This window comes from Notamacropus eugenii, chromosome 1 (genome assembly GCF_028372415.1).
Source record: "Notamacropus eugenii isolate mMacEug1 chromosome 1, mMacEug1.pri_v2, whole genome shotgun sequence".
In the NCBI taxonomy this organism is placed as follows: Eukaryota; Metazoa; Chordata; class Mammalia; order Diprotodontia; family Macropodidae; genus Notamacropus; species Notamacropus eugenii.
In genome coordinates, this window is record NC_092872.1 from 453,711,547 (window position 1) to 453,737,575 (window position 26,029).

The 26,029-nt window shown below is 41.9% G+C and overlaps 1 protein-coding gene across 2 annotated transcripts in view; it reads left to right on the forward strand.

Moving 5' to 3' along the window:
- The window catches only part of PEPD (peptidase D), a 254,600-nt gene that overhangs the window by 41,407 nt on the left and 187,164 nt on the right, over positions 1 to 26,029 (forward strand). For both annotated transcript variants that reach the window (XM_072632032.1, XM_072632033.1), the window contains exon 4: positions 20,966 to 21,029. In XM_072632032.1, coding sequence (XP_072488133.1) covers positions 20,966 to 21,029 — 64 coding nt within the window. The remainder of the gene's footprint in view (positions 1 to 20,965; positions 21,030 to 26,029) is intronic.

Below are 26,029 nucleotides of genomic sequence, written 5' to 3' on the forward strand. Positions count from 1 at the left end.
AATCAGAAGCAAATTATGGAGCTGGTACCACTTCTCATAAACTGTATGGAAAAGAGGACTCAATCTTTGGGAAAACCAGTCTCTTTTTCTGGGCCTTGGTTTCTTTATTGAAAAAATGAGGGTCTTGCATTGCTGTGGTCATCTTTTGTTGCCAAAGAAGACCATGCCATCAGAGGAATGATGACATGACTTGCACTTGACTTTGTTTTGAGTGAGGGAGGGCTGTGCAGGTCACCAGCCTCACTTCTCCTCCAGAGCCATCTGAATCCAGTGACCAGATACTCATCAGGATGACTGGAGATGACCCAGGATGCACTGGGAGACCTTAGCCAAGGTTTTTGCAGATACTCACTTAGTGTGAGGTAATGCCCATTCATTGAATAGGCCTGTTTAAGAAGTAGCCAGGAGGTGGCCCATTTAATGAGGCAAAGAAAAATGAAGATATCAGGCTGGGAGGGAAACAGCAACAGTTACTATTGATAATCACTATGCTACATAATCACTAAGTCCCTTTTAGCTCTAATAGTCTGTTAGTCTATGAGATTTTTGGTATTTTTTTTTTATATTTGCATATCTGTTGAGCATAGGAATTTTAGTCATTATCATCATTGTTGCAACAGCAATAGTTGGCATTTATGTAACAGTTTAAGGTTTACAAAGTTTATTACAAATATTATCTCATTTTATTCTCACAGCATCTTGTAGGAGGTAGGTGCTGTCATTGTCCCCATTTCACAAGTAAGGAAACTGAGCTGGACAGAGATTTTTAAGTGACTAACCCAGGGTCATAGTGATAGTGTCTGAGGCAAGGGTGAGGAAGGGAAGGAACTAAGTATTTATATAGCACAAACTATGTGCCAGGCACTATGCTAAATCATTTGATAATATGAGGTAAGATTTGAATTTAAGTCTTCTTAACTCCAGGTCCAGTGATCCAGTACTTTATCCGCAGTACTACCTAGCTGCCTTCAGGACAGTCAATGGAAAAAAAAATCCCTAAATGGCAGTGGGGGTACTTATGGTCATGAGCCCTTGGGTTGGTGAAGTCACAGGTCTCTTGAACCTCTCTGCCTTCAAATTGCATCTGAGGTAGTTGTCATTAATTCATGCACTGTAGCAGCTCATTGCTTTATTAATAGATATGTCAAATTTTTTTGCCATTTAACTTTTGAATTCTGTCTTGAACAAAAAACCCAGTGAAATCAAATTCTTCACAATTAATTAATGGCAGGATGTTGGCAAATAGTTTTCTTCAGAAGAAAAGATGGAGGGGGGGAGTATGGAGGACTTTACTAATGCAATGAGCAGATGTGGTGTATTCCGCATATGTAACACTCTTCTTGTCTCTCATATAGGCATTTACTCTGAGTTGATGCATTTTCTTTGACCTGTTCTCACACTGCCAGGTCTAGTTCCCAAAGAAGGACAATCACTCCCTGACTCCAGTTCCCTCAGGATCCTAGGGATAACTCTATTTAAGGGAAATATATCCTACTTAGTCAGCAGCCTAGCTCTTCATTCTCCACTGATGCATTTCTTCTTACAGAACCAGCCACTCAGAATAATACTTTTAGATCTTCAACATAGCCATTTACTTGGAATAGCAATGATAACACAGGTCCTCATACATTAAAGCAAAGGCACAAATGAATACATCACAATCTGCAGATAACTCTGGGTCACGTTCTTTTAGCAAAACATTCAGTATCTGTGGGGAGAGTGGTGCGCATTTAACAAAACCTGCCAAGATGTGAGTGAGGAAAACCCATGTGCTTGGGGAATCCCAAACTAAAGGTTGAACTAAAACCTTTAATGTCTACTCAGCTGATCTGCTTTGTTGTTATTGTTCAGTGGGGTCTGACTTTTCATGACTCCCTTTGGGGTTTTCTTTTTTTTTTTTTTATTAAATTTATTTATTTAACTTTTAACATTCATTTTCACAAAATTTTGGGTTACAAATTTTCTCCCCTTTTATCCCCTCCCCCCCCAAACACCAAGCATTCTAATTGCCCCTATGACCAATCTGCTCTCTCTTCTATCATCCCTCTCTGCCCTTGTCTCCATCTTCTCTTTGGTTCTGTAGGGCCAGATAGCTTTCTATACCCCTTTACCTGTTTTTCTTATTTCCTAGTGGCAAGAACATTACTCGACAGTTGATCCTAACACTTTGAGTTCCACCTTCTTTACCTCCCTCCCTCTCCACCCCTTCCCTTTGGAAGGCAAGCAATTCAATATAGGCCAAATCTGTGTAGTTTTGCAAATGACTTCCATAATAGTTGTGCTGTATAGGACTAACTATATTTCCCTCCAACCTATCCTGTCCCCCATTACTTCTATTCTCTTTTGATCCTATCCCTCCCCATGAGTGTCGACCTCGAATTGCACTCTCCTCCTCATGCCCTCCCTTCTATCATCCCCCCCACCCTGCTTGTCCCCTTATCCCCCACTTTCCTGTATTGTGAGATAGGTTTTCCTACCAAAATGAGTGTGCACTTTATTCTTTTCTTTAGTGGAATGTGATGAGAGTAGACTTCATGTTTTTCTCTCACCTCCCCTCTTTATCCCTCCACTAATGAGTCTTTTGATTGCCTCTTTTATGAGAGATAATTTGCCCCATTCTATTTCTCCCTTTCTCTTCCCAATATATTTCTCTCTCACTGCTTGATTTCATTTTGTTTTAAAGATATGATCCCATCCTATTCCATTCACTCTGTGCACTCTGTCTCTGTGTATGTGAGCGTGTGTGCATGTGTAATCCCACCCAGTACCCAGATACTGAAATGTTTCAAGAGTTACAAATATTGTCTTTCCATGTAGGAATGTAAACAGTTCAGCTTTAGTAAGTCCCTTATGACTTCACTTTGCTGTTCACCTTTTCATGGTTCTCTTCATTCTTGTGTTTGAAAGTCAAATTTTCTTTTCAGCTCTGGTCTTTTCATCAAGAATACTTGAAAATCCTCTATTTCATTGAAAGACCAATTTTTCCCCTGAAGTATTATACTCAGTTTTGCTGGGTAGGTGATTCTTGGTTTTAGTCCTAGTTCCTTTGACTTCTGGAATATACTGTTCCATGCCCTTCGATCCCTTAATGTAGAGGCTGCTAGATCTTGTGTTATCCTGATTGTATTTCCACAATACTTGAATTGTTTCTTTCTAGCTGCCTGCAGTATTTTCTCCTTGACCTGGGAACTCTGGAATTTGGCCACAATGTTCCTAGGAGTTTCTCTTTTTGGATCTCTTTCAGGCGGTGTTCTGTGGATTCCTTGGATATTTATTTTGCCCTCTGGTTCTAGAATCTCAGGGCAGTTTTCCTTGATAATTTCATGAAAGATGATGTCTAGGCTCTTCTTTTGATCATGGCTTTCAGGTAGTCCCATAATTTTTAAATTGTCTCTCCTGGATCTATTTTCCAGGTCTGTTGTTTTTCCAATGAGATATTTCACATTATCTTCCATTTTTCCATTCTTCTCTCTTTGTTCTGTGATTTCTTGGTTTTGCATAAAGTCATTAGCCTCCATCTGTGCCATTCTAATTTTGAAAGAACTATTTTCTTCAGTGAGCTTTTGAATCTCCTTTTCCATTTGGCTAATTCTGCTTTTGAAAGCATTCTTCTCCTCATTGGCTCTTTGAACCTCTTTTGCCAATTGAGTTAGGCTAGTTTTCAAGGTGTTAACTTCTTCAACATTTTTTTGGGTCTCCCTTAGCAGGGAGCTGATCTGCTGTTCATGCTTTGACTTCATGTCTCTCATTTCTCTTCCCAGCTTTTCCTCCACCTCTCTAACTTGATTTTCAAAATTCTTTTTGAGCTCTTCCATGGCCTGAGCCCATTGGGTGGGCTGGGACACAGAAGCCTTGATTTCTGTGTCTTTGCCTGATGGTAAACATTGTTCTTCCTCATCAGAAAGGAAGGGAGGAAATGCCTGTTCGCCAAGAAAGTAACCTTCTATAGTCTTATTTCTTTTCCCTTTTCTGGGCATTTTCCCAGCCAGTGACTTGACCTCTGAATATTTTCCTCACACCCACCTCACCTCCTGATCCTCCCAGCCCGTGTTTGTGGTCTGAGATTCAAATGCTGCTTCCAGCCTCAGGGCTTTTGGCGGGGGCAGGGCTGCTATTCAGTATGAGATTATGATCTGGTGCTGAGATCGGGGCAGGGCCACCTCTCAGGCTCAGTTCCCTCAGGGGGTTTATGCGCAGACCTTCCGCAATGGATTCAAGCTCCCGCCCGCTTGGGGAGCCCCTGTCTGCAGCTGCCTCTCAGCTTCTACCTCCCGGGGGGGGGGGCCTGAATTATGGGGGCACCCCACTCCCCTCTCGACCCGCCAAAGAGACTCTCTCACCCACCCCTGTCACCTGTGGGTGGAGGGACTTGTGCGGCCGCTGGAGATCCCGTCCCTGAAGCCTGCTCGGATCTGTTTCTCTCGGTGCCGCAGCCGTGGCCGCAGCAGGTCTGGGCTGGGCTTTGTGTCTGCAGCGCGATGGACCTTTTGTGAGAGGTTTGCAGATCCCTCTGTGGGTGGAGGGACCCGCGTGGCCGCTGGAGATCCTGTCTGTGAAGCCTGCTCGGATCTTTTCCTCTCGGTGCCGCAGCCGCGGCAGGGCTGCACTCAGCTTCCAGTCCCGGCGCCCAGTCCGCGGCGCGAAGGACCCCCCGCGAGAGGTTTGCAGGTCTCTCTGGAACAGAAATCTCCCTCGCTCCAATGTTCCGTGGCCTCTGGGTGCGGAATTCGCCGTGAGTTACTTCCCTGTAGCCATTCTATGGGTTGTGGGTTCAGAGCTATGTGTATGTGCGTCTTTCTACTCCGCCATCTTGGCTCCGCCCCCCCCTTTGGGGTTTTCTTGACAAAGATGTGGGAGTGGTTTGCCATTTTCTTCTTGCTCATTTTACAAATGAGGAAACAGGTAAAACAGGGTTAAGTGAGTTGCTCAGGGTCATATAGCTAGTAAATATCTGAGGCAGGATTTGAACTCAGGTCCTACTGACTGCAGGCTAGATACTCTATCCACTGAGGGAGGTAGCTGCCCCAGCATTGATCCATACTGTAACTAACACCTCCAGAACACAGTGCCTAAGCCAAACTAGTTGATCGGTTTAGTGACTTGTGATTCTTTGTTTCCAGTCAATTCCTCTGCTTAGTTATACTTACTCATCACTAGCAACCATGATATGTATCACTCCCAGCTCTAAGTTTAGCTTGTCAGTCCTTTCATACCTTTGTCTCTATTTCTCTGTCTCTCTCCCCACCTTCCCTCCTTAACTTATGGTTAGCAATCAAAATTCTCATATTCTATCTATAATCACATAAATTACATGTTTAGAATTATAATTATGTGCCCTAGTTTTCTACAGCCGCAGTATCCTCATCCCCATTTACTGCAAGCATTTGTCACATGCAAAAACTCAGCCACCACTTGCCCATGTTCTACCTGAGTAACTGTGATTCAGAGCCATGGCTTCCCTTAGAACTTTGAGCTAACTGGACTCAACCACAAACCAGAAGGAGGCAGTACATCATACAGAAGATTCACTTTATTAGGTGATTCCAATGTAAGATAAGACTTTAAGTGTGAAGGGAAACATTTGATTTGGTAAATTTGATCACAGGTTGGGTGTGGGATCTGGATACTTCCTTTTACTTGCTAACTATCTTCTTAATTATCCAGTTAGGAGTGAAAACTTTTTTTCCCCCTGGAACTTGGAAAAGAAGTTTCATTTATCTGTATGGGTTAGGGTGGTGATGTCTGGCATGGGACTGGGGACGGTAGTTCTCAAAGGGTATGTCATGCCACAGTGCATGAAGTTTCCTAGGTGTGCAGTGAATTGTGTGTCACTTGATTCCCTGTTATGATGCTAACTTAAATATTCAGTGTACCCTGGTCCCTCACTGCAAAGAATATCATGTTGTGAGAGAAACAAGTTCAAGTACCACTCAACTAGAGAGACAGAGATTTGATTAACTGATTCCCAGGAGTGTAGTTTTCCTTTGGGGATGATACTGACCATTTATACTTTCCCTCTTCTCCCCCCCCCCCCATAGCAATAAATATTACTAACTAACTTGGAACTTGTAGGTTTTATACTCTATGCCTACTAGATAGTCTGTAATAACAGAGGGTTGGGCAGAGGCAGCAAATAATCTGTTAATGTATATCCTGCAGTGAAGTTACATTTCTGCCTCCTGATGGAGGGAAGCCAGTGAGCTCCCTTCTACAGTTCATCTCATATTGGCTTCTTTGGCACATTTAGGAGAGTTTACCAAATCTTAGCATACCTATGGTAAGAAAGTTGTTACTCCTTGCAACTTGAAGGATATAACTTTTTTAAAAATTATTTTGTTTTCAGTTTTCTGCAATTGATAACTTTAGGACAAATGACATACAAATAATACATAGTACTTAAATACAATGAGTAGGAAAATTATTGAAATTGCTGAGAGGTTGTACAGGATGAAATTCTAAGTGGGCTTAGATTAATTAGTTCATGGTTGATGTATTCTGAAGGGGAAGTTAAGCATATTTGGATATAACTGAGCTTTTCTTTTTTTTTTTTTCTTTTTACTAAAGCTTTATTGATTCCTATTGGTGTATTATTCCCTCTCACCTCCCCTCCCTTTTGGTCCTTCCCTAATGACAAAGATTTTTTTTTTATTTAACTTTTAACATTCATTTTCACAAAATTTTGGGTTACAAATTTTCTCCCCTTTTATCCCCTCCCCCCCCAAACACCAAGCATTCTAATTGCCCCTGTGACCAGTCTACTCTCTCTTCTATCATCCCTCTCTGCCCTCTTCTCTTTTGTCCTGTAGGGCCAGATAGCTTTCTATACCCCTTTACCTGTATTTCTTATTTCCTAGTGGTAAGAACATTACAGTTGATCGTAACACTTTGAGTTCCAACTTCTTTACCTCCCTCCCTCTCCACCCCTTCCCTTTGGAAGGCAAGCAATTCAATATAGGCCAAATCTGTGTAGTTTTGCAAATGACTTCCATAATAGTTGTGTTGTATAGGACTAACTATATTTCCCTCCATCCTATCCTGTCCCCCGTTACTTCTATTCTCTTTTGATCCTATCCCTCCCCATGAGTGTCGACCTCGAATTGCACTCTCCTCCCCATGCCCTCCCTTCTATCATCCTCCCCACCCTGCTTGTCCCCTTATCCCCCACTTTCCTGTATTGTGAGATAGGTTTTCCTACCAAAATGAGTGTGCATTTTATTCTTTCCTTTAGTGGAATGTGATGAGAGTAGACTTCATGTTTTTCTCTCATCTCCCCTCTTTATCCCTCCACTAATGAGTCTTTTGCTTGCCTCTTTTATGAGAGATAATTTGCCCCATTCCATTTCTCCCTTTCTCCTCCCAATATATTTCTCTCTCACTGCTTGATTTAATTTTTTTTTTTAAGATATGATCCCATCCTCTTCAATTCACTCTGTGCACTCTGCCTCTATGTATGCGTGTGTGTGTATGTGTGTGTGTACTCCCACCCAGTACCCAGATACTGAAATGTTTCAAGAGTTACAAATATTGTCTTTCCATGTAGGAATGTAAACAGTTCAACTTTAGTAAGTCCCTTATGACTTCTCTTTGCTGTTCACCTTTTCATGCTTCTCTTCATTCTTGTGTTTGAAAGTCAAATTTTCTTTTCAGCTCTGGTCTTTTTATCAAGAATGTTTGAAAATCCTCTATTTCATTGAAAGACCATTTTTTCCCCTGAAGTATTATACTCAGTTTTGCTGGGTAGGTGATTCTTGGTTTTAGTCCTAGTTCCTTTGGCTTCTGAAATATCCTATTCCATGCCCTTCGATCCCTTAATGTAGAGGCTGCTAGATCTTGTGTTATCCTGATTGTATTTCCACAATACTTGAATTGTTTCTTTCTAGCTGCTTGCAATATTTTCTCCTTGACCAGGGAACTCTGGAATTTGGCCACAATGTTCCTAGGAGTTTCTCTTTTTGGATCTCTTTCCTGTGGTGTTCTGTGGATTCCTTGAATATTTATTTTGCCCTCTGGTTCTAGAATCTCAGGGCAGTTTTCCTTGATAATTTCATGGAAGATGATGTCTAGGCTCTTCTTTTGATCATGGCTTTCAGGTAGTCCCAAAATTTTTAAATTATCTCTCCTGAGTCTATTTTCCAGGTCAGTTGTTTTTCCAATGAGATATTTCACATTATCTTCCATTTTTCCATTCTTCTCTCTTTGTTCTGTGATTTCTTGCTTTCTCATAAAGTCCTTAGCCTCCATCTGTGCCATTCTAATTTTGAAAGAACTATTTTCTTCAGTGAGCTTTTGAATCTCCTTTTCCATTTGGCTAATTCTGCTTTTGAAAGCATTCTTCTCCTCATTGGCTTTTTGAGCCTCTTTTGCCAATTGAGTTAGGCTAGTTTTCAAGGTGTTAATTTCTTCAACATTTTTTTGGGTCTCCTTTAGCAGGGAGCTGATCTGCTTTTCGTGCTTTTCTTTCATCTCTCTCATTTCTCTTCCCAGTTTTTCCTCCTCCTCTCTAACTTGATTTTCAAAATTCTTTTTGAGCTCTTCCATGGCCTGAGCCCACTGGGTGGGCTGGGACACAGAAGCCTTGATTTCTGTGTCTTTGCCTGATGGTAAGCATTGTTCTTCCTCATCTGAAAGGAAGGGAGGAAATGCTTGTTCTCCAAGAAAGTAGCCTTCAATAGTCTTATTTCTTTTCCCTTTTCTGGGCATTTTCCCAGCCAGTGACTTGACCTCTGAATATTCTCCTCACACCCACCTCGCCTCCTGATCCTCCCAGCCAGCGTTTGGGGACTGAGATTCAAATGCTGCTTCCAGCCTTAGGGCTTTTGGCGGGGGCAGGGCTGCTATTCAGTATGAGATTATGTTCAGGTGGTCAGGTCGGGGCAGGGCCGCCTCTTTGGCTCAGTTCCCTCAGGGGGTTTATGCACAGACCTTCCACAATGGATCCAGGCTCCCACCCGCTTGGGGAGCCCCAGTCTGCAGCTGCCTCTCAGCTTCTACCTCCCGGCGGGCCCGAATCATGGGGGCACCCCACTCCCCTCTCGACCCGCCAAAGAGACTCTCTCACCGACCCCCGTCACCTGTGGGCAGAGGGACTTGTGCGGCCGCTGGAGATCCCGTCCCTGAAGCCCGCTCGGATCTTTTCCTCTCAGTGCCGCGGCTGCTGCCGGGCTGCCCTCAGCTTCCAGTGCTGGCGCCCAGTCTGCAGCGGCGAAGGACCCTCCGTGAGAGGTTTGCAGATCTCTCCGAAACAGAAATCTCCCTCACTCCAATATTCCGTGGCCTCTGGGTGCAGAATTCGCCATGAGTTACTCCCCTGTAGCCGTTCTGTGGGTTGTGGGTTCGGAGCTATGTGTATGTGTGTCTTTCTACTCCGCCATCTTGGCTCCGCCCCCCAATGACAAAGATTTTTAAAAAATTTTCATTTTCATTTCCAAATTCTCTTTTTCCCTCTCCCTCCACTCCCATTCATTGAGAAGGCAAGAAATACCCAGTATAAAAAAGAAAAATAATAGTTCAAAAGCATCAGTCAGCAAATCATGTATTCCTCAGCTTTCCAGTGAAAAGAGGGAGGTGTGTTTCCTTAAATCTTTTCTGGGTCCAAGTTTGGTTATTATAATTAGTTATACATCTTTCAGTTTGGTTTTATTGTTCTTTCCAGTTACATTGTGATCATTTTTTGTGTTTTCATTTTCTGGTTCAGCTTACTTCACTCTGTTAAGTTCACATGTTTCTTTTCATTATTCCTATTTGATATTTCTTTCAGTGCCATTATATCCTATTATGTTACTGAAGAGAGGCAGTGTGTCATAATGGGTAGAAAGCTGGTCTTGGAATCAAGGGAGCTTTAGTTCAAGGTCCACTTCTTTTACTTCTTGGGCTGTGGGATCCTGAGCAAGTCGCTTACACCTTTCACTGCCCTAGACAGTTCTCTAAGTCCCTGAGTCCCAGGGGAGTTGCCTACTGTCATTGGTAAAGGGAGTTTCCTTTCCACACAACATTGAAGTCACAGATCCATTTCAAAATTAGAAAATTCATAACCACAGTCTGTTTAGCCCTTTCCTAAACAATAGACATCCATTTGTTCCCGTTTCTTTGCTACTATGAAATGTGTTGCTATGAATATAAATCACCTTTCTTTCAGTCTCTTAGGGGTATGTGCCTGGCAGTAGGACTCTGGGTCAAAGAGTGTGGCTATTTTATTCACTTTGCCTTTTAGCACAATTGCAAATAACATTCCGAAGTAGTTGTACCATTTCACAACTACACCATTAATCTCTCAATATCTTCCCACAACCCCTCCACTATTGATTATTTCCATCTTTGGATGGAAGTCTATTGACTATTTCCATCTTTTGTCCTCTTTACTGTAGCCCTAACCTCTCTTCCACCCTATCCTTAATGTTTGTGAGCTTTATGTCAAAATGAGAAATTGTTCAGTGCCCCCTGATTGAGGTAGAAAACAAAACAATGGGTCAATGACCTGACACAGTGTGACATTTTTACTATTTTTATGTTAGTTTCTGATAGATATCATAGATGTTAGCACAGAAAGGGATTTGGAGACTATCTAGCCCAACCTATTCTGCAATTTTTAGGGATTGAGGAGAGAAGTGTGATAGCATGCAGGATGCTGGGGGATAAACTCACCACTTTTGTTTTTGACAAGTCATTATATAATGTTGTGCTCTGGGATGCTGTCATTGTGTGAGTGCAGTGACCAATTTGAGCAGATAACTTCTCATTTTCAGGAAGGTAAATGTTACTGCTTCACTCTCTTGGTTTGTTCTAGTATTGTAAACAGCAGCAAAGTTGACTTAAGCAATAGACCAGGGATTTTCTAAAGGGGAAAAAAGTGTTTGTGTTGGGAAAAGGTCAGAGATGTGCCCTGAGCAGAAACAGGCTTTTTGTGTGACAGACATAGGAAGATTTTTATCTTCTCCCAAACTGATTGTTCAGAGTTAACACATCTAGCCATATTTGTGAAATAAAAAAAAAAACCAGATTAAATAATGCAGGGATTGATCTTTTTTTTTTTTTTTTTTAAAGATCAATTAAAAATGTAGTTTATCTTAGAGGCCATGTGATAGAATGGGAGGAAGCTGCCTTCCATGTCCCAAAGGAAAGTTTTAGTAGAAACTGAAATTGATGACCTTGGAGAACTCATACACTGAGAGGTGAATCAGTGTGGATTGAAATAAAAGATAACCAGGGGAATACATTTGTAGCTGCTTACTGTAGACCACACATGGTCACTAGGGGCAATTTAATGAGGAAATAAAAGCCAAAAAATGTAAACAGCATAAACTAATTGGACTTGTGGATTGGAACTAACGCAACACAATTCATTCCAAAAGAGAGGAATTCCAGCAGAACCTTCAGTTGTGATTGCATAATAGGCTCATCTTGCCCTAACCCTCTCCCCCAATTGTAGGTGCAGAATGGCCTAACCTTTTGGCTTACTAAATTGGCTGACAGTTTCTCAGTTGCTCAGGCTCCTAGACGGCTGGACTCTTTTTAGGTGCCAACAGACATTTGTTGACTACCTACTAGAATCCCAACCCAGTGTTTACCTAGAAAGTGGGGGAAAAAAAGAACAAACCAGGACATTTTCACAGAGAGAGAATCCTTACTCCCAGTAGTCAGACCTTTTGGAGTCAGATGGTAGAGGCCTGCTGAGTGTTGAGGACAACTAAATACGATGGAATTCTTAGAGGTTAATCAGTGTGGCTAAGCAAACTCCTGGTCAGAAGGAAAGACCAAGCAGGGCTTCCTCCTTCGCCTTTGCCCCCTTCTCCCCCAACCTAAGTTTAGAAGCAGCATCCCACTGTTGATAAAATGCAGGATTTGGAGTCATAAGACTTTTATTTGAATCCCTTCTTTGCCCCTTATTGATGTTTGGACTTTTGGTAATCATGACCCCTCCGTGGACCTCCATTCCCTCTTCTCTATAATGAGGGGTCTGTATCTGTATTGTACTATCAACGAATCACAGAAATTGAGAGTCAGAAGTAACCTCTCTGGCAACACAGACCAGCCCATCTGTGAAAGGAATATCTACTATAACATTTCGGGTAAGTGGTCTGTCCTTAGGTGATCTCAAGGGTCTTTTCTAGCTCATGATCCTCAGCTCATTGTCACTCAGGGCATATAAGGAAGAATCTGTGGGTCAGTTCTTAGAGCTCTGAGTACCCTCTAGTAGCTTCCGCTTGGTTGAGGATGGGAGCTGTGGCAGGTTAGCGTTGAGTGTGGGATATCCCACGTAACAAGTTTTCCCTTAGCAGGAAGGAGGCTCTTGTAAGCTAGAAGAAATTACAGAAGATTATGGCCATGATATTTAGTCCTGTGTGGCCTGCTTGGGATTGGAGGTGGAATTGGGAGCAATTTCTGGTGACTTCACCAAGAGCAGCCTTAGGGCTTGGTCCACAGTGGTTTTGCCTGCTTTTATATGTGAACCATTTCTAGTCCCTTGTTAATGTTGCTTTGGTAGCCTGCCTTGTGACAGGGAGAATAGGCAAGGGAGATGTTGATTCCACCTGTGGCTCATGTGCTGTGGCTGCTGGAGCATATTCTTGAACCACTGGAGCTTTATTCCAATCATTCAGGTAACTAACAAGCATTTACTTAGTGCCTGGTATGTGTCAGGCATTCACTGTACTAGATGCTGAGGATAAAAGGACAGAGAATGAAACAAGCATGAAGCTAATCAAGAAGCTTACATTCTGTCAGGGGAGACAAGTATGTACATGAGTATGTACAGAATAAATATAAATACAGGGTAGATGATGAGGAGAGCACTAACATTTAGTGGAATCAGAAATGGTTTTTTAAAGAAGGTGGGGCTTGAGCTGTGAAGAGAGGGATTCCATGAGGTCGAAGTGAGGAGGGAGAGCATTCCAGAAATAAGGGTTCAATTCAATAAACATTAATTGCCTACTGTGTGCTAAACACTGTGCTGAGTACTGGGGATACAGATAAGGCCTCAAGGAGCTTACAATCCAGTGGTGGAAAATAACACTCAAAAGGAAACTTTAAAAATGGAATTGAATCCAGAGTCCAGGTGGTGGAAAAAGTTTGGTCTGTGAGCCCTTTTTAAGTGGAGGTTTGGGGAGGAATTGTTTCCTTCACCCTTCTGCCCTCTAATCAAAGAAGAGGCTACTAAAGATACTGGTGAGGAATGAATACCAAAGCTGAGGTGGTCTCAGAGAAGAATAATTTCCTTGTTATGAGCTTTTCCTGGAACTCTGATGATGGTGGAGCCAGTCCCAAGGACAGTAGATGGTGGGAATGGTTGTGTGTGAATAGTTTGGATAGGTTTGACAGCAAGACAATAGAGAGACCAGAAGTGCTTTCTTTTTGTTAATTTATTTATTTTTAGTTTTCAGCATTCACTTCCATAACTTTAAAATTTTCTCCCCCTCCCTCCAGAAGTCTTTTCTTATCAAAAAGTTTACCTTACTGTGTAATTTTACAAACTATATAGCACATGGAAAACATGTATTATGCCATAGGATGATAGATTTAGAACTGGAGGAATCTTACGGTCCAGTCCAACCCCCTTATTTTATAGATGAAGAAATTGAGGCCCAGAGATAGTAAATGAGTTGTTCAAGACCACGTAGGTAATATGGGGAGAAAGGTGGAGTAGCCAGTAGGAAGATATGAAGACCAGAGATGGAGTGCCATGTGTGGACAACAGAGGGAAAGCCAATTTTACTGAATTGTAGGGTCCAGTAAGGGGAGTGGCGTATAACAAGGCTGGAAAGGTGGTTTGGAGTTAGAAAGATAGGTTGTGAAGGGCTTTAAAAGCTATAAAGAGTTTATATTTGATACTAGAGTATCAAATAATATCTAAAATATGAAGTTTTGGGAGTTTGAATAGGAGAATAATATGGTCAGATCTTTGTTAAAGGAAAATTCATTTGGTTGCTTGTGGAGGTCGGACTGGAGAGGGAAGGAAATATGAAGCAGAGAGACCAACAGGAGGCTGTTACAGTTGAGAGGAGAAGTCCCTAGACTGAATTCTTGTCCTGTCCCTTCTTAACCTTTTGGGAGTTCCGTTTCTTCATCTATAAAATGGGAATAATAATCACTGCAGTGCTTTCTTCCCAGAAGTGTTAGGAGGACTACATGGAATCATGGCTGTGACCAAAAAGCACTCTTCACATGAAAGGTGGGGGGATTATGGGGAATGGTCTCAGGTGTCTCTGCTTCATGGGATGGTAGGCTGTAGAGCTGGAAGATACCTCTGAGGTCATTTAGTCCAGTCCCTTTATTTGACAGATGACCCATAGAGTTTTATGGGCAAGTAGAGGGAATCTTGACTTCTTTGAGACAAGTGCTCTGCCTTCCGCTAGGGTTCCTCAGATTATACAGAATGTCAGTGTAAATAATGATACTGGACAGGATGTGCTAAAGTGGCACATGAGTTGTGTAGACTGTAAGTATGCTAAATGAGGGGCTGACCTTATCTTTTCTGATGCCTGTAATGACCTATAGCTCATTGTGAGAACTTCATATTAGTTGATTACAATTGAAACTTGAAATTTAATCTGAAGCTTGAAGGAAGGACCCAGGAGACCCAGTTGTTCAGCCTTGATATTGATCTACCGTGTTTCCTCAAGACAAATTAACATGTAATTGGGACACTGATGGCAGGGAAGTACCAGAATAGGACCACCACCTGTTTTTCTCTCTCTTGGCTGCCCAGTAAGGCTTAACTAAGCTTGCTTTGTGAAAAGGGAGTCAGGTGGATATTCCATAGGATGCTCTGTTTGGCAATGGTTCCTAGAGAACAGGAGTCAGTTTGGCCCCCTGAAAAGTCAATGCTGGATTTTAGTTATAATTGCAATCCAGGAGTGACCTCCAGGAGACTGATTGCTTAGAGGAACAGGGTTCACAATGAGTCAAGGGAAGCTCGTCAGGTCCTAATGGTTATCATTGTGTTTGGTTAGAGCACCAGTGTCAGGAAGACCTGGGTTCAAATCCCACCAAAGACACTTATTAGCTGTGTAACCCAGGGCAAATTACTTAAGCTGTCTTCCTCAGTTTTCTAATCTTGAAAATAGGGAAGCTAAACTCAATGACATTCAAGCTTTCTTGATCCTGTTGTTGAGGTTTGAGGTGTCCTGGGGACTCCGAAATACTGACACGCTGGGTCCTGCTCGAATGAATTCAACTCAAGCCTTCTTTCAAGACAAAGAAAAACAAAGTTTATTAAAGATTCACCATATTAGGTTGACTCTTAAGGAGCCTAAGCATTTGTAACGCTTGTGTTCACAAGTGGGCCAGATAGTATCTCAGCTAGACAGAGTCTGAGCTGAGTTGAATCTGAGGGCCTTCATGGAGGCAAGATGGGCCTTAAATACAGAAGAAACTGAGGGAAGAATTCAGGTGTCGCCAAGTAGTCTGGGGTCCGAAGGATGATCTTGATAGGTCAAATCCAGGGAAGATCCTGACGGGAGTGTCTGGTTATGGATCAAAGGGAGGAATATCAAAAGAATGCTAAATAGAAGATAGGGAGTATCTGACCTGGGAGAAATGAAAGGGGAATCCAAGGAGCCTCCCCAAAGGCCAGACTTTCTGGGGGCCCTTCAGACAAATGAGACAAAAGCCCCCTCCATCCAAGGGAAAAGGGTCTTGGCTTAGGTTTGTACCTCATCATTGTTATCACATGATTTTCCCTCCTATGAGTATGGATCCCTTCTCAGTATTTTAGCTTCCACCCAAATTGTGTTATTTGATTGTAGCTGAAGATAAACTGATGATGAACTTTAATTACTATTTAGTACCTTCCGTCACTGGAAATAAAGGTGTGAATAGAGTTGATCCTGAGGCAAAAGATAGCCTGCAGTAGTTTTTTCTTTACTAGAAAGACTGCTCCATTGTGTAATTGTACAACCTACAGCACATAAAGATGTATACTAGGGTATAGGATCATAGAATTAGAACTACAAGAGACCTTATGACCTAGTTCATGGGTGGGGAACCTGTGGCTTTGAGGCAAAATGTGACCCTCTGAGTCCTCAAGTGCAGCCTGTTGACTGAATCCAAACTTCACAGAACAAATGATCTAGTCCAACACCCTAATTTTATAGATGAGAAAATTAAGGCCAGATTTGAACCCCTCTCCATTAGCTCCGAATTATTTTAACTCTATCATGCTGTTTTGACACAATGACTGGAGCAGAAATGGCTCAGAGGAGGCTGAGCATCATATGCAAGTAACTGAGAGACTCTGTGAGAGCCAAGTGAGTGCCTTGTTCTTCTTTTTTCCAGAGAAACAGGCTCAGATCACAGGAGGAAGGGTCTAGATCAGGACAGGCTTAGAAACAAATACTTTTTTCTTAAACATTTTAATTTATTATTAACATTCTTTTCTTCTTAAATTTTGAATTTCAAGTTCTCTCCGTCCCTCCTACCCTCTTCCTCACCCACTGAGAAGGCAAGCAATATGATAGCAATTATACATGTAAAATATGCAGAACATTTCCATATTAGCCATATTTCCAAAAAAGCAAGAAAAAGAAAGTTAGAAAATTATACTTCAATTTGCACTTCAAGTTCATTAAAACAAATACTTCTTGAAAATAAGTAATACCGAACAGGCCACTCTCTTGTCTGCTTCTGTACTCAGACTTCGGTTGCAGAGCTTAGTCTTTATCTCTATGTGGGTTCCTTAGCTAGTGTCCTGGACTGAAGTGGGCCACGTTGGCACTGAGATACTCACCTGAAGCAGAACGTATCCTCGAGCAGAGTAGGCATTCAGGACAATTTTTGCTATGCCTGAATGAATTCTTACTATGTACTGGGCACATGCTAAGTGCTTGGGATACAAATAAGGAATGTGGTCCCTGAGTTCCAGAAGTGCCACTATATATGTACCACTATAACCATGCCACTATATATGTACCACCCCCAGAAGAAGGGGAGCTGGGGGTGGTACATATATAGTGGCATGGTTGGGAAATGACTCGGCAGCCTGGTTCTGGGCAAGATGAGTCAGAAATTCACCATTGGAATTCAGGAACACTCTGAACCTCAGTTTTCTCCTCTGTCATTAAACATTTTGGTGCCCACTATGTGCCAGGCACTGTGCTTAGTACTGGGAATGCAAAGAAAGACAAAAATTAGTCCCTGCTCTCAAGGAGCTTGGTCTACTGGGGGAGACATGAGAACTGATATACACAGACAAGATATGTACTGGATAAATTGGAGGTGATCCACAGAAGAAAGGCACTAACATTATAGGGGATTGGGAAAGACTTTGTAGATGGTGGGATTTTAACTGGGAGTTGAAGGAAGCCAAGAAAGTCAGGAGATGGAGATGAGGAGGGAGAGCATTCCAGGTACATGGAAAGTCAAGAAAAATGCCTGGAGTCAGGAGACGGATTTCCTGTTTCAAGAAACAGCAAGCACCATATTGTCTCTTCAAATTTTTGGCTTATACTTTGGCCCCTTTGCATAGCTAAGCTCCACTCGTACACCTTTTGTTGCCTATTGGATGTTTCACATTGAGTATTTCCCTTAGGCATCTCAAACTCAACTTATCTAAAGCTGACGTTGTTTTCTTTCCCTCTAAACCTATCTCCTGTCTCTCTTCTGCACTGCCCCACTTCTGCCCAGGATACCACCATAATTCTAGTCACATAGATTCATGACCTCAAAAGTTGTCTTAGATGGTGCAGTAGATAGAGTGTTGGGCCTGGAGTAAAGGGAACCTGAGTTCAAATGAGGCCTCAGACAAATATTAACTGGGTGACTCTGGGCAAGTGTTAATCATTTGAATGCTGAGCTGTTAAATCCTTGCACCCTGCCCTGTTGTCATTTATACCTTCTAACCCTCAGCTCTGGATTACTTCTGCTGTCTACTTCCTCCTTTCCTACTCTGGGAAGTGATGGTAGGAAGTCACCCAATCCTGCTGACTAGCCCACTACAAATCTCTTATCTGATCTCAACTAGGTCTTCATTGAAGCAAGACAATCCTTTTACTCCTTCCAAGTCTATTCATTATTGAACTCCCTATAAAGGTTGCTTTAAATTTTCTCTTTTCTCTTCACATTTATACTCCTCTTCTTCCCCTCACAACTGAGGAACTTCTGTCATCCTTTATTGAGAAAACAGGCCATTCACCAGGACCTCGCCTCTTTTCTATATCTCAGAACACCTTGTCATCATTTCTCCTTGACTCAGTTCTCTGATGAAGAGATAGCTCTTCTGGCCAAGGCCAACCCCTTCAATATTACCTTTGCTCCCATCCTTTTCCATCTCTACCAGTAGATTGGCTCCTAGTCATTCCCCCTTCTCTAATTTTAGATCGTTTCCTACCTAGTTGCTCATCCCCTTCTGCCTGCAAACAGGCATCCCCTATGCTTACCAGATCCTCTAGGTCCTCAGGTGTGACCCTTTGACTGAATCCAAACTTCCCAGAACAAATGCAGTGAACTTGTGGCCTCCTGGCCACAAATGGCTTTCTAGGTCCTTGGGTGCAGCCTTTTGACTGAGTCAAGTTTTATATAACAAATCCTTTAATTAAGGGCATTTGTTCTGTGAAGTTTGGATTCAGTCAAAGGGCTGCACTTGAGGACTTAGAGGGCCACATGTGGTCTCAAGGTTGCAGCTTCCCCACCTCTGGTTAAACCCTCACTTGATTTTACCATCCCCTCAAGCTGTCATCTTCTTCTCTCTTTGCTTTCACAGCCAGATTTCTAGAAAAAGCTGTCGTCATTGCTTTGACTTTTCCCCCTTTTATTTCTCAGCACTTTTCAGTCTGGTTTCATCCCTCAATGAAAACTGCTCTCTCATGTTGCAAATTGTTGCTTAATTACTAAAGCCAAGTGTCTTTTATCAGTGCTTTTCCTTGTTGACCTCTCTTCACTCAACATTTAATGATGATGAAGATGATGATGAAGATGATGATCATGATATAATAGCAATAAATAGCTAGGATTTATATAGCACTTTTGTTGTTGTTCAGTTATTTTTTAAGTTATGCCTGGCTCTTTGTGACCCCATTTGGGATTTTCTTGGTAAATATACTGGAGTGGTTGCCATTCCTTCTCCAGCTCATTTTATACATGAGGAGCTGAAGCAGACAAGGTTAGGTAATTTGCCAAGCTAGTAAGTGTCTGAAGCCAGATTTGAACTCAGGAAGTTGAGTCTTCTGACTTCAGCCCAGCACTCCTTCCACTGCACCACCCAACTGCCCAAAGCACTTTACATATGTTAACTCATTTGATCCTCACAACAACGCTGGGAGGTAGGTACTGTTATTTTCCCTATTTTAGGGATGTGGAGATTGAGGCACAGATATGTTAAGTGACTTAGACTCACATAACTCGTAAGTGTCTGAGAGAGGATCCACATTGTATCCACCATGCCACTTCTCTGAGTCTGTCTGACACTGTTGACTTCACTCTTCTTAGAGATACTCTTTCCTTTCTGGGTTTGTTTTTTTTTTGACATGGTTCCCTTTTAGTTTACATACTATCTGTTAGATTGCTTCTTCTCAGTCTATTTTACTGGCTTGTGGATGGGAGATTTAGTATACCTCTAAGCTCCATCCTGGCCTCTTTTTCATTCTTGCTGTCTTGGTGACCTCATCATCTTCTGTGGATTTAGATTTCATCTCTATGAACATGACAATCAGATTCTGGTGTGTCTCCTTTTATCCTGTCTGGTATCACCAGCTGCCTCTGACTGGATATTCCTTAGGCTTCTTACTTTCAACTTGTCCAACACAGAACTCATCACTTCTCCTTTTCTATATTTCACTTTTTGTTGAGGGCACCATCTTTCCAGTCACCAAGATACACATCTTTACTATCATACTCAACTCCTCACTGTACCTCAACCTCTCCTGCCCCAATATGTGGTCAATTGCCATGTAGTGTAGATTCTCCAGCCACATCTCTTTTCTTCATGAAAACAGCTTGGTGGCACACTGCACTGAGCCTAGAATCTGACCTCAGATGCTTACTAGCTGTGTGACCCTGGGCAAGACAGTTTCCTTATCTGTAAAATAGAGGTAATAATAGCACCTACCTCCCAAGGTTGTTCTGAGGCTCAGATGAGATAACTTTGTCAAATGCTTGTGCTATGTAAATGTTAGCTATTATGATTATTTTTATTTTTTACTCATAAAACCAGGACCTTAACCCAAGCCTTTCTCATGTCTTACCTAAACTATTGCAGCAGTCTCCTAATTGGCCTTCTTGCCTCAGGTTTCTCCAGTCTCATATCTATCTTCCATGTAGTTACTGAAGTTGATATACCTAAGACACAGGTCCTTAGGTCCATGTCCCTCCCCTGAACAAGAAATTGCCATGGTTCCCTATTACCCCACAGATCCAAACAAATCCAAACTCTTTCTTGACATTTAGATCCCTTTATAGTCTGGTTCCCATCTACTTTTCCAGACTTAATGTGCATAGCTCTCCTTCTTTAGGCTCCATTTCAGCCAGACTGTTTTTCTTCTCCTAGAATATTCATGTCTTCCTTTCATACCGTGGTATAGACCCACTTTCTCAGTACTTGATATGTATTCCTTCACTTCAGAATCCTTAGTTTCCTTTGGTGTTTGTGACACTTTCTCCATGTGGCTTTTGCTGACATGCCCACACCCCCAGCTGCTAGCAGCCCCTCCCAAAAATTACCTCACGCATATTTCATGTGTACTTGTGTGGGAGGTCCCTTAAGCTCTTGATCCGTGATCCTGTACATGTAACATATTGTCTCCACAGATAAGATGTAAACTCTGCGGGGAAAGTATTCTTTCATTTTGGTCTTTGTCTTCCCAGCACCCACTAGAGTGTCTGGCACATAGATGGCATTTAATAAATGCTTTTTGATTAATTAATTAGTATTCTGGGCATGCATGCTTCCCTGAGTACTGTTTGTTTTTTTCATTAGCATTAATTAGATATGGCCTGTGCTGTGACACTAACCAGTCACTTCTGTTGTATCTTTTTAAAGGATTCACTCCCGTGAGCACTTCAAGGAGAAGTATGCTGTGGATGATGTGCAGTATTCAGATGATGTGAGTGACTTTTTGTTGTTTTAACTAATAGTTGTTGACTGTGATTCGTCCAGACAGTAATTTTATATAATTTAGTCTTAATTTCCTAATTCATCATACTCTCCTGTAGCTTGGAAATTGGGTTTTTTTGTTTGTTTGCTCTCCTTTTCTCTCTAGACACTCTCTAGGTGATCTCATCAGCTTCTATTGGGTCAGCTGTCATCTCTTCTCTTCTACTCTCTGTTGAGCTCCAGTCCTACATTTCTAACACCTTGATCAGGCATCTTCAATTCAACATATCCAAAACTGGCACTTATTTTTCTCCCCATTCACATTCCCTTAATTTCCTTATTTCTGCCTGTGGCATCACCATCCTTCCAGTCACCCAAGTTTGCAACCTAGAGTCACCCTCTATTTTTTTCTCTTCCTCACGCCCTCAGTCCCTGTATCCAGCCAGTTGCCAAATCTTATTGATTGTAATTATGTCCCCACAGTGTATCCTGAATGCATCCCTTTCTGTCTACTCACACAATTACCACCCTGGTTTAGACCTTCATCACTACTTTCCTGAACTAGTATGTTATAGCTATAACATATAGACTCTCTTATATTTTTCTTTCTTTTTTTACGTTAGCCCCTTAATTGGGATCTCTGCCTGCTATCTGTTTCCTCCATGTAGCTGCCAAGTTAATATTCCTGAAACCCAGGTCTGACCCTGTCACGTCACCTGCCCAGGAAGTTGTTGTGACTCCCTATTATTGCCTCTAGGAGAAAACACAAACTCAATTCCTAGCTTTTAATATTTTCTCATGGTGTAAATTTCTGGACCTTTTTCTGCACCACAAATATTTCCCTTCATTTGTTCCTTTATCCTCTGTATGCCTTCTTCATTTGTTCCTTTATCCTCTGTATGCCTTCTCACTATTCTACTCTTTCTAATTCTCCCTGGGAAATTCTTATATGAGTTGTGATGGTGGTGGTATTTCACAACCTAAAACTCAGACAATAATCATTTTCTGCTGTTGGGAATTGCAGTTAGAAATTTTTGTATTGGAATCTTTTTGGAAAGATCTATATTTGTTAAGAGAATCCATCCTCATCCTCTTCTCTCCCCCCCCCCCCCACCTTTTTCATATACCTGAAATTTAGTATCTGTTGAGTCTGGATCTCTACATATGCTATGTGAGGGGATAGAAATTCAAGTGCGTTGTCATTTCTTAAAAGACATTAATGACTTCGGCAGAGTCAGAGAATCTGAGTTAAAATAAATATATTTTTATATTTGCTGGGAGTATTATGGTTCATTGGATTGGTCACTGTTGCAGGAATGGGGAAGACCTGGGTTAAAGTCTGGCCCCTATAGCACAACTCTATTTGATACCCTATTCTGACTCTAAAGGCCAGGCATGGTGGCATATGCTTTTAATTCCAGCTCTTGGCAAGGCTGAGACTGGTGAATCTCTTGTTTGGGAGTTCTGAGCTGTGGTAGGCTATGCCAATCAGGTGTCCACAATAAGTCTGGCATTAATATGGACAGCCTCTCAAAGCATAGTATGTGTCTTAGGGGTTGTAACACATTGCCTAAGGAGAGGCAACTAGTCCAAATTGGAAAGGTCAGAGCTCCCATGCTGATCAGTAGTAGGATCTAGCCCATGAGTAAACTTTGTATTTCCAGCCTGGGTGGAAAAAGGAGACCTACTCTTTAAAAAAAAAAAAAAAAAAGAGGGAGAAAAAGAAAGGAAGGAAGAAAGAAAAAGATTCAACCCAAGGCTGTAAATAAGACCCTAATTAATGAATATGCTAATTGTTCTTCTCTATTGCAGTCATTAACCAGTGACACAGATATAAGATATAAAATAGATGGTTTTTGCCTTGTAGATCCAGTTCTATCAGGTACATCCTTAGATGTAGGTAAATGAAGCTTTAAATGTGTCCAAGTCTTTCAGGCCCTGAGGGCACCATTTAGTGAACAGTAGGAAGTAATTTAGAGTTAATACACTTCCCAGAATACTTCACATGCAGAGAGCAGCTGATTCAGCTAGCAGAATGTGGCCTATTAGAATTGTGTCTGCAGTCCTGAGTAGATCTGATCCTAGCTATACCTGAAAGTCAAAAGGAGCTTGTGTTCAGGGCACGCATACACTCTGACCATATTGGTTTCCGTGCTGCTGACCAGTGGAGAGAATGCTTGATGAAGAACCTTACTTAGGCCCTCAGGGACCTCATGACCTCACCATACCTTCCCGGGACAGTCACAGATGCCACTGTCTTCTTTTCTCTAAGTTGGCTGATTCCTCACAAATAAAGTGCCAGCTTCATCTTCCTAACTTAACCCAAATCAAAGCATTTACAGAAATAGCTAAATGGCTGCAATTGCACAGCCATGTCTTCCCTTCCAAGCTCTCCTGTGAGCAGATGTTCTCCGTGGGCTTGTGCACCTGGCTGTCTTTAGAAAATTAGGGAACTCAACAGCATTTCTGCCAAGAGCCAGGGATGACTTCTATGTGGAGCTGCTTGGGCAACCAGAGTCAAATTTTCTCCAGGCCCAGTTTTCCCTGTAGAACACATCTTTCTTTGCCAGTGTCCAAGTTACCCTTTGCTGGCCTGGGGAACATATTCTTTCCAAGCCAGAGTTTTGAGGGTTGCCTGGTGCAGGGGTGAGGAAGCTGTGGTGGGATAGCTTTTTCTGTGTTTCTTGGACACGATTCATGGTTGTACACTATGTACATTAAGCTCTCTTTTGGATCTGGCATCTGGGGTATGTTTCTTGCTGGCTCTAGAAAAGCAAACAGGGTGGGACTAGCTTTACTAGCTCTCTAAGTAAGTGCGCGGGAGACTTCTTCCACTCCACCTATGCTCACTCACTGACTCACTACCTCCTACACATATCTCACATTCATCACTTCCTCTGCACCCTTGTTTATGCTGTCGCTCTTGCATTGAACAGTCTCCTTCCTTTTTGATGTTCAAATCTCTCTTTTCCCTGAAGCCTTCTCTTACTGACAGCCCAAAATACTCGGAATCAGAAACACCTGGGCTCGGATCTAGTTTCAGATAGTTGCTAGCTGTATGATCCTGGACGAGTCACTTAACCTCTCTTTGCCTCAGTTTCCTCATCTGTAAAATGAGAATAATAATAGCAACTATCTGATACAGTCACTGTTAAGATCAGCTAATATATGTAAAGTGTTTTACAAACATTAAAGTGCTATGTTAATGTTAGCTATTACAATTATCATCACTAAAGTATGTAACATTTTGGAGTTCAGTCTCACTAGTTTACTACGTGATATATGCCTTGCCTAGTAGTGTTCTCTGGCAGTTTTTATCTTTTTATTCTCCCAAAAGATTGTGTCTTCTGTCCTGGGTCTCCCACAGTGCCAGGCCCTGGATAAATCCTGATTTTCCCGTATCCTCAGCACCATGCTGTTTGTGGTATCTAATAATGGCTAGGGGTTGTATTGATATGGATATGACCTGTCATTTTAATATCCTCTATTGGAACATCTAAAATAGTTCCAAAAATTATTTGCATGCATAAAACAAGGTGCCTTGTCAGTTACCTAAAGTCTGTTTAAGCATCAGAGGCTGTGAGGAACCTGCTGAGTTTGAATTCTGACTTGTTGCTGCTCCGCCCCAGCCACATGGGGATTCTTTTTACAATTTGTTTCTGCTCTGATAACGTCAGTGTCCTTTGAAGGCCCAGATATTAGTAGCTCGTCTCTCTTAAACCTTGAAGGATACGTGGTCTGTTGGCTAATACCAAATGCCTTAGGAACTGGAATCCTGGAGTTTATACCTGATGCTGCCAGTGATTCATGTCTGTGATCTCTGTTGAGTTGTTGAGTTTATCTTTGTCCAAGAGCCTACCCAGCCATTGACTGGCATTTTTATTTCAAGATGAAAAAAATTCCATTAAAAAGGTATCACAGTCTTCTTTTTGGGTGGGGGGAAGGGTACAAGGTTGCAACATAAATTGGTTTCCAATTCCAGTGCTTTTCAGTAAAAATAGAAGCATTCTTTGCCATAAGAATGGAGGACTCCTGAATGGTGAACTTAGAGACTTAATGCTAGGGGCCAGTTTTCATTTTTAACAGCATCCTTTGTGTCTTAGCTCCCAAGTAGGATTTATTGAGTAGACTAAAGTAAGCGGAGAGGAGTCCCACCTTAACCTGTTTAGTCCACCCACCCAGCGTTCTCCTAAGGATATACTGAGGCCAAAAAGAGCCAAATCCACGTGAAATGAGATGGAGTCTGTAGAATCTCTTACCCTTTAGCCCTTTTATTTTAACTCTCTTGGGAGACAGTATAGGAAAGCAGATTCCTAACTTATGAGAATTGAGAGAAAATACCTTCATTCACCCCTAGAATGAACAGTTATTTATGGTCATCATGGCAAAAGGAGAATGCTATGGTGGAAAGCAGCAGGAATCTTACTGTTCAATTGGCTCAGCTGGACTTTGTATGCTCCCAACTACTAGGATATCTCAGAATGACAGGAAGCTCTATGACCTTCCTCTTGTATGTATATAAGGAAATACTTTCTAGTAAAATAACACCCAGTGGTCACATTCTGGGCATTCTCAGTTAACTGTAACATAGCCACAAATGTGGAAAAAAGTGAAAAGGGCCCTGAAAGGTGAAAAAAATAGTCATCTCGACGTTCCTGCTCCTTAATTTGTAGAACATTAGTGCTCTACCTGCCTCTCAGTTACTTGGTATATATTTTGTAACAATTTGGGAACATGTTGTATCACCACCCCCCACCCCCATCTTTACTCAGTCCTTATAGAATTTAAGCTTATCGAGGGCAGGAACTGTTTCCTTTTTGTATTTGTATTTCCAGCATGTAGCACAGTGTAGGTATGTAAGAAACACCTTTTGATTGTTTGAATGCTTCATTAGTGCTTGTTAGCTTAGTATTGTATATGAAATTTAGATTATTAGCTTCCTAATTTTAAGATCATTGACTTTAAAGCTGGAAGGAAACTTGAGCCATCTAATCCAACTCCACTTTGCAG